The sequence below is a fragment of the Salmo trutta genome, chromosome 12 (genome assembly GCF_901001165.1).
Source record: "Salmo trutta chromosome 12, fSalTru1.1, whole genome shotgun sequence".
Taxonomy (NCBI): domain Eukaryota; kingdom Metazoa; phylum Chordata; class Actinopteri; order Salmoniformes; family Salmonidae; genus Salmo; species Salmo trutta.
Window position 1 is genome coordinate 69,377,622 of NC_042968.1, and position 9,430 is coordinate 69,387,051.

General features: G+C 45.4%; 1 protein-coding gene across 1 annotated transcript in view; it reads right to left on the bottom strand.

Annotated features, from left to right (window-relative positions):
* Positions 1-8,968, bottom strand: part of LOC115204069 (tyrosine-protein kinase ABL1-like) — a 50,782-nt gene extending 41,814 nt beyond the window's left edge. The window contains exon 1 of the mRNA XM_029769347.1: positions 7,100-8,968. Within this exon, the coding sequence (XP_029625207.1) occupies positions 7,100-7,232 (133 nt within the window). The 5' untranslated portion in view covers positions 7,233-8,968. The remainder of the gene's footprint in view (positions 1-7,099) is intronic.
* Positions 8,969-9,430: the final 462 nt, after the last annotated feature.

A 9,430-nucleotide genomic window follows, 5' to 3' on the forward strand; every position in this document is an offset into this window, starting at 1 on the left:
GAAGAGGGAGAGACAGCGAGAGAGACAGAGAGAGAGAGAGAGGTAGCTGCTGGAATCTTTTCCTCTGTGACAGAACTGACCATGCCTGGGTCTAGTTCCCATTTGGTGACCATAGATACCCTGTTAACGGTTATGAGGTCCATCTACATAAAATAATACATGGTAGTGGCGGCAGACTCAGTTACTTCAGTCTAAACGAGGCCAGTTGTATACACTTAGCCCAGACGCAGTAAACAGGGCACATGCAGTAAATGCCTCGGCTCTTTTTACAGGCTATCGACCTTAACGAGACGTCCTGCAGATGTTTCTAGGTCTGGGAGGGAGAGGGCCTGCCTGTGCAGAGGTAGAGAGAGAGAGTGGTTATTAGCATAGGCTAGGAGGCTGGGAGCTAGAGCGGAGGACTCACTGGTTGCTTTTCTCTGTGTCTAAGTGGATCCAGATGCAGCCAGAACAGCGGAATAACTAAATAGAGATCTTCAGTTTCTTGGCAATTTCTCGCATGGAATAGCCTTCATTTCTCAGAATAAGAATAGACTGACGAGTTTCAGAAGAAAGTTCTTCGTTTCTGGCCATTTTGAGCCTGTAATCGAACACACAAATGCTGATGCTCCAGATACTCAACTAGTCTAAAGAAGGCCAGTTTTATTGCTTCTTTAATCAGCGCAAAAGTTTTCAGCTGTGCTAACATAATTGCAAAAGGGTTTTCTAATGATCAATTAGCCTTTTAAAATGTTAAACTTGGATTAGCTAACACAACGTGGCATTGGAACACAGGAGTTGCTGATAATGGGCCTCTGTACGCCTATGTAGATATTCCATAACAAAATCTGCCGTTTCCAGCTACAATAGTCATTTACAACATTAGCAATGTCTACACTGTATTTCTGATCAACTTGATGTTATTTTAATGGACAATTTTTTTGTTGCTTTTCTTTAAAAAACAAGGACATTTCTAAGTGACACCAAACTTTTGAACGGTAGTGTGTGTATGTATGTATGTATGTATGTATGTATGTATGTATGTATGTATGTATGTATGTATGTATGTATGTATGTATGTATGTATGTATGTATGTATGTATGCATTTTTATTCTATTTCGTAGGCAACCTGAGTAGATTTGGAATACATTAGTCTACTGTATTACAGAGAAATACACATACATACATACATACATACATACATACATTTCTCTGTAATACAGTAGACTAATGTATTCCAAATCTACTCAGGTTGCCTAAGAAATAGAGTAGAAAGGACAGTGCTGAGTTACTAGACACTACTCATCTAATATCATCAACAACTGGACCTCTTGACCTAGAGCAATCACCTACGATCGAAAGAATGTTATATTCCAAACGTATACAGATAATTAGACTGGCTACCTCAAGTTCTTTTTCAAAAGGATCACAAATTTTGGAAGCCATGAGCAAAATGGACATTTGTGGCCACAGCATTCCAATAGGGGACAGAGGTATTAGGATTAAACATGCTGTGACTGGACGGAAGATGGAATTCACATCATAGGTAACAGGTTGTCCACAGAGAAAACAACAGCTGTGCTGCAGGCCTAGGCCAGGGCAGAGGGGGCTTTGTCCGTCATAACAGAGGGGAGGCAAGGTGGCAGGGAGAGAGAGCTCACACAGCGCATTCCTGCCCCGACTTGGAGCGTGTGTCTGCTCCGAAAATCTGGAGCACCATGAGGAGGAGCACCAAAAGGAGTAGGGGATGGGGGGGTTGAGGAGGAGACGAGAGTATAGGAAGAGGGGGATGTGGAGCGGGGCAGAAGCTTTAAATCCTCTCTCCCTCGCTCTCTCTGCTCAGGCGGACTCAGAGATGGGCTGATGAGTGTTTTTTTGCTAAGGGTTCTGTTGTTGTTTTAAAAGCCGTCCAGCGGGCCCGCTGCTGCCCTGTCGGTTAGCACAGCGATGATGAAACACGCTCCTCTGAGCACATTTCACACAAGGCTTAAACTTACTCCGAAGCCAGGCTGCTGGTGAGGTCCCACCCCGGCCCGCCTATGCCAGAGAGCAGTCATACAGACGAGGAGCAGAAAGTGAAAATGATGCCAAATCAGATTAATGAAGCATGAAGACGTGACCACAATAACACACAGTTAATATGAAGTTGATAATGGAACATCAACATGCATGCCTGAAGTTGTATAGCCTACCTGGAGTTAGAATAAGGTGAGGACAGTATGACCTAAAACAACAAGTGCAAGCCATTGACCTAGGCTAAACTATGGGAATCTGAACAATCATCAACCAGCCTTTTACAATGTGTTTATAACAACGACAAACACCTAGGCCTACATACCTCTACGATGAAAGGTTCACTGATGATTCAGCCTTGCCCTCAGGCTAGGTAAAGTCCCATCTGCATTAGGTAACTAACAATAGTACCCCAGACGATAATAAAAGCATGTGTGTGCACTGCAGAATGTGTACAATGTATTCATTCCATCACTGTTGACTATTTCTCTAGTCCATTAGCAAACCAGCTCAGTCTTTCAAGTTCCCCCTTTAATTCATATGTCACTATCATGACCTTTAGCCAACTCATTCACACGCACTAAGGATTGGCTATCGTAGCGATTAGGCCTGATTTATCATAATCACCATAACCCATGTTACATTATGTAACAGTGTAGGTTCCGTCCCTCTCTTCGCCCCAACCTGGGCTCGAACCAGGGACCCTTGCACACATCAACAACTGACACCCACCGAAGCATCGTTACCCATCGCGCCACAAAAGCCGCGGCCCTTGCAACGCAAGGGGAAACCCTACTTCAAGTCTCAGAGCGAGTGACGTCACCGCTTGAAATGCTATTAGCGCGCACCACCGCTAACTAACTAGCCATTTCACATCGGTTACAATTACATGATCAAAACTCTGAACGCCATAGCCACCAAACCGGTTTCTGCCACTGGGAGCAATTGCCTCAGTGGTTCACTTGATGGTATTTGAGCAAGAAAACAATGTCTATCTATAATTGCTATGAAACAAGAGCAAGCGAGGGAGACAGAAGGAAAGTAAGAGCAAGGAACAGAAGGGCGCCTGAGCAAAAGAGAGAGCGAGAAGGGGGGGGGGGGTTGCACCAGCTATTTGAGAGAGGAATGCACAGGAGGTCACATTCCTGACTCCACTGCTGTGGCTTGCCCTATGTTCAACTCTCTCTCTCTGCTGTGGCTTGCCCTATGTTCAACACTCTCTCTCTCTCTCTCTGCTGTGGCTTGCCCTATGTTCAACTCTCTCTCTCTCTCTCTCTGCTGTGGCTTGCCCTATGTTCAACTCTCTCTCTCTCTCTCTCTGCTGTGGCTTGCCCTATGTTCAACTCTCTCTCTCTCTCTCTCTGCTGTGGCTTGCCCTATGTTCAACTCTCTCTCTCTGCTGTGGCTTGCCCTATGTTCAACTCTCTCTCTCTCTCTCTGCTGTGGCTTGCCCTATGTTCAACTCTCTCTCTCTCTCTCTGCTGTGGCTTGCCCTATGTTCAACTCTCTCTCTCTCTCTGCTGTGGCTTGCCCTATGTTCAACTCTCTCTCTCGCTCTGCTGTGGCTTGCCCTATGTTCAACTCTCTCTCTCTCTGCTGTGGCTTGCCCTATGTTCAACTCTCTCTCTCTCTCTGCTGTGGCTTGCCCTATGTTCATCTCTCTCTCTCTCTCTCTGCTGTGGCTTGCCCTATGTTCAACTCTCTCTCTCTCTGCAAAATAGGCAATACTATTCTAGCTGCCTCTGGAGCAACACTAATCACATTTTTATTGTCACATGCTTCGTTAAAAAACAGGTGTAGAGCAACAGTAAAATACTTACAGGCCCTTCCCAACAATGCAGAATACAATCAAATATTTGAGATTTAACACGAGGAATAAATACACAATGAGCAATGATAGCTTGGCTATATACACAGGGTACCAGTACAGAGTTGATGTGCAGAGGTACGAGGAAATCTAGGTAGATATGTAAACATAGGTAGGGGTAAAGTAACTAGGCAATAGTAGCAGCAGCGTATTTGATGAGTGTGAAAGTGGTGTGTGTGTGTGTGTGTGTGTGTGTGTGTGTGTGTGTGTGTTGGAGTGTCAGTGTAAGTATGTGTGAGTGTGTGGATATAGTCCAGCGTGTGTTTGCATAGAGTCAAAAATAGTTGATAGTCTGGGTAGCTAATTGATTAACTATTTAACACACAAAATGCTTCCTACTGGGCCAATTAATGAATAGAAAGGAGGGGTGGGTGGGGTGTACAGATAAAACTGGTGTAGAGTACACTGGTGAAGAGAATATGCACCAGATGTCAAAAACACCCCATTATGACTGGAGGAGGAAGTCCAAAACAGAGAAAAGCCAAATGAGAGATTTGGCAAAAGCATCCGTGTTCATTCATTGCCTTCAAGCTAGGCTACATGTAGGCTAATGGTGTGTGAACCTTGGATCCGTGGAGCCTTGAGCTCTACCTATATGGACTGGGACTCAATTTGACACGTGCAAGTGTGAAAAGAGCACGTTACTTGTGACAACATTTGTTTCAAAACCTCTCATTTCAATATTTTTTTTTAAACTCAAACGTGGAGGATAGGAAACAAGGAAAGGAGACCATAAGAGAGTGTTGGTACCACCTGCATGCTGTGAACAGCCCCCTAGAGAGAGGGGACGTGGCAAGCTGACCTAAAGGAGAGATTCACCCTCTACACACACAGCTTTTGCCAGTCATCGGCTAGGGACTAAAGTGGCTTTGCTGACCACTCCTTTCCAGGTGGTCAAACTGACTCATCGAGGTGGTGGTGCTCAAGCGGGGGCACATAGGCCGTTCTAGAGAATTGACAGTGCAAAATGTGTGTGTGTGTGGGGGGGGGGGGCAAGACGGCCTTCCAACCACCCCCGCAGTGGGACATTCCAACATGGAAACAGATGACATGAGAAATGTCAATATCTACTTTACCGGTAAGTTCCACCAGCTAGCCTAACTGTTCCAGGACCGTCAAAATAGGCGTCAAAACTACATGCCAGCATTAGAAGTAGGCCTAATCACAAAATTACATTTCCTTGACCAAAAATCTCTTCACCGTTCAAGAGTCAGAGTTCCCAACATCACATCAAGAGTCAGAGTCTACGTATCATCCATCTAAACAGTCAGATAGCAAAACAGTAACAGAGGGTCATGTAGCCTAGAATAGGCCTATTTCCTCTGACACACCAGAGTGCTGTCTGTCTCTAGAGCTAGGCGATGTGGCCAGGACCAGGGGCGAAACAGCTGGCCGCAGTGAGCGGCAAATCTTACCAGGAGGCGCCTGCTGCCCCCGTCTTCAGGACCCAAAGGGATCAGGGGGTAGCTTTGGTGTCTAGACTGCACAGATTCCATGAGTTCCAGACAAAAGACAGAGGGGGGGGAAAAACAAGGGGTGACTCTTCCATGGGCCATACATGATGAATGCAGCTGCTAGAACAGCCCAGATCCCTGGCATAGGACACCAGGAAGTGGGGGTGATATCACAACATGCCTGCACTAGAGGGGGGTAGGCTAACCAATGCTCCTCATATGGAGAGACTGGAGAAATATATCCTGGCTATCAAGTAATAGTCTTCAAAATTAGATCATGCTACCCATAATTTAGTGTATTTTACACTAAGTCTATAACATTTGAAAGTTTATCATCTCACTGGCTCATTGACCTAAATCAGGCAAGTAGGCCTGCCTCATTAGATTTTTCCATGGCAGGTGCATTAGTTGGTCTATAAAATACGTACAAGAGCCAGTATGTTTCTTATATTAGTCTACATGAATCCTGGAAGAGGCCAAGATAAACGCAGGAGGACCATGTCAGACTAGCTTGCAGCACAAGAGGGCAACAGCCTGGAAAGTCAGTCAGGAACCTGGGGGAATGGCCTCCTCACATCCCTTTCTGCTCTACAATCTCCATCCTAGACCACACACACCTCTTTCCTCCTTCCTGTTTCAGGCTTGTTTTTGAAGGGACAAAGGGAAAGAAAACAGAGCATCTCCTCAACTGTCCTTTAGATACATTTACACAGCATTTCCATTTCCTGAACCCCAGCAAAAACCTCCCAGCAGGCAGCCGCCATGCCTTGGTGCAAGCGCCCTTGAGAGGAAAAACAACAGCCGATACGGAACAACGGCGATGATCAGGTAACAAATGACAGGCTTTTAAATCTGAATTGCAATATTACCAGGAGTTAGAGGAAATTAGGTAGGGAAGACCAACCTACTCCAATTACTCTCTAGAAGCCCAACTCTGATGTTCTTGGGTGGTGACACAGTGGTGCAGGGGGGAGACAGGTCTTTGCTTGCCCTGCTCTGCCTCTCTCCCTGGCTGTGTGCGGAGGTCTAAACCGGCCTGGTGAGAAGCTTTGCGTAGGCTAGCAGCTCACTAGCTAGAGAAGGCGTCCCGGGTAGAACAACATGGATGTGAGTGACTGAGTGCTGACATCACCCTCCTCTCGCAACATGACTCACATCACCTTGTAACCCATCTGACTCATTGCAGGAGGAAGGAGAGAAAAATCTATAATAATTCTGCCACTGACCCTTTGCCGGAGATCACTCCAGTCCTCCTCTCCATTTACTGGCAGCACCTTTTATTTGCATCCTTAACCATTATTGTTACGCAAGAGGCCTCCGAGTATCTATCCCTGCCAACCCACCAATAACTGTGATGAAGGAAAAAAATACAAAATAAATCGCCATGTCAATTGACATCACAGTGGGATATTATTAATCAATCTCCATGACCAAACACTCACACGAACCCTCTCACACAAATCAATAATGCTGCCACAGAAGATTGAGTAATAGCATGGGCATATTAGCAAGGTCAAATGATAGCGAAAGGAACTGAGATGCAGGTTCTAATAGAAACTGTGCCTGCCTCATCACAGCCCTGAAACCTATATCACCAACGATCATAAAAGGTTGACCTTCAGGGTGAACAAGCATGATGAAACCAATCATGACCAAACTCTACTGAACTGTGAATGAGGAAGAGTTAAGTAGAAGCAGATTCGGAAGAGAAGGCAGGGAGAAAAGAAGACAATATATTGTTAATGACCAAAGTAGGGGGTAGGTACAGAAACAGTGTGTTTTTACCGTGAACAGTGAACACGTTACAGTGATGGGCTCCATGCCGTGATGACTCCCTCTTCCCGCCCTTGATGAAATTCAGCGCTGGCAGACTCGGTCTCCTCTGGTCCCCAACAAATTTCCCCGGCTGCTGCCCCATAAGGGCAGGGTGCCAGGCTGCAGCCGGGTCACCAAACTGGGCTCTCTCACCACCTGGGTGTAGGGAACCTGGTGGGTAGGAGATGGAGAGCAGGGACCCCCTCCGTGGTGCGATTTCCCTCAGTCAGTTTGGGCTCTCCTGGTGCGGTGATGACTGGAAAGTGGAGGCGGTGGGAGATGCTCACTTCTGCATCCCACCAATGCAGGAGTTTTGGATGGAGGTCAATGCAATGGCAAATGGGCAGGCTGATCCTTATTACTCCAATCGCTCCCTCTTTATCATGCATTGACTGCTTTGGTGGAGTCTGATACTGTTAGATAAGCTAAGGTCTCTAATGGCACTTGTGGGTTTTATTTATAAGACGAAGGCAGTCAGAAGAATACTGGAGGAGGCCCAATCAAAAGACATGAATGAAGATCCAAGGCCTAATCGTGATGACTTACATTCATCCAGCATGAAATAACATAATGCAGGCCTAAGCCACTACTATTGTGCTCCATCGACATGGTTGCTTTAAAAGTAAAGAGGACTAAGAGAACAACTGAGAAAGCTACTATCAAGATGAGGAATTACACAGAATTATAGAAAAGGCACAATAATTTCTACACTTACCAGCTGAGCTGAGAAACCTCAGTTCCATATCTGGTAAAATGGTTCATAGAGTTAGCAACCGCGGTAGTCAGCTACAGGCACCAATCCTGCTAGTCCCAATACAGTATCTCTGCAGACACAGGTCATATAACACTTGCCTAGTCAAATACCGGCTACATGTTGTACAACAGTTGTGATCATGTCAATACAGCACATGGCCCTGTAGCAACTTCCTCCTAGACTACAATAACTGGATAATACGTTTTCTGATTGTGCCCTTTAACAAACGTATTGATTTTCATCTCCATGCAATCCACTCATCTGACAGGCCTTAAATGTATATTTGACATTTAGCTCGTTTTGCTGTCATATCCCTCTGTGACCATCTCTCATGCTTTTCAGGCCACACTTAGGCATGACAAAAGGCACTAGTACGGGCTAAACTGTGTTTGATGAGCAATCATGGGAAACTTAACTAGTTAGCATTACTTAGATGATAGCCACTAGCTTTACCAGAAAGCTAATAGAAAAGGTTTAAACACTAATTAAATGAGCTAGTTTGCAGACAACTGAAGAATGTTATTCAGTAGCTTTGAAGATGTAAGAGTGCTCGTGCAACACTTAGTTTGTTGGAATGCTAGCTAGTTACAGCTAACGGTGGAGCTAGCCTTGCCTGCTAGATGGCGTGCGAGACCTTGGAAACACACATCGGAACAGTCAACATCTGTCTAACTAGCTAACTTGCTAATAACCAACGATAACTTCGGACTGAGTACGTTGTCGTCTCGTTTGAATCAATAGTGACAACATGAATGAAGTTTTGGCTCAATGTCCACCCAACCCTTGGTATTCAATTATTTGTCAAACTTCCGCGTCCACCGTTCTGCAGAGTTTATCTCCAGCAGTGCATCCCGACCCAGGTACTTTAACCAAGGCGCAGACTCCAAACTTCTCGAGCCAGCCAGTGTGTTGTCAGGGAGTTTTCGCAGCTCCTTCTCAACACGTGCAAATAACAAGCCCGTCGTTTGTATTTCCCTGATTCCTATACTTATTCATAGCTCTTTCGATAAAATATGTGCAATTAACTTCGGTCGGATAGTCGCCGCTGAGGCCGCCATATTACTTCCGTAAGCAAGGTAGTTTGCTAAAATATGGGTGGGGATACGTTTTACGTCAGAGCGTGCGTGGGCAAGTAAATAGGGATGGGGCCCCACACAGACCCATCTCTTCTGTGTTTTTCATGGGACATGCTGTACTACTCTGCAGTATGTCAGTGTGGCTAAAGTCATAGACTGACATAAAATCATTGCAAAGTATCAACTGTTGATAAATAGCAGTGTCACTAAAGGTAAAGTAAAGGGCAGGCGGTAGAGTTGGTTTCATGAATCAAAAAGTTGTCCTTACTGACTGGAGTCGTTTCAACTCATCTTCAGAAGAAAGGAGTAAACAAAAAAGAAAGAATCAGCTGAGAACATTTTGGGATGGACATAGACGGGCTGTTTAAGATTCCTCCACAAGGATCTCTCATAATCTCAGAACGTGTGCCCTCTTGAGGTGAGATAGTCTTATTGGGGAATCCTCTAAATAAAAACACTACTTGCAAGCAT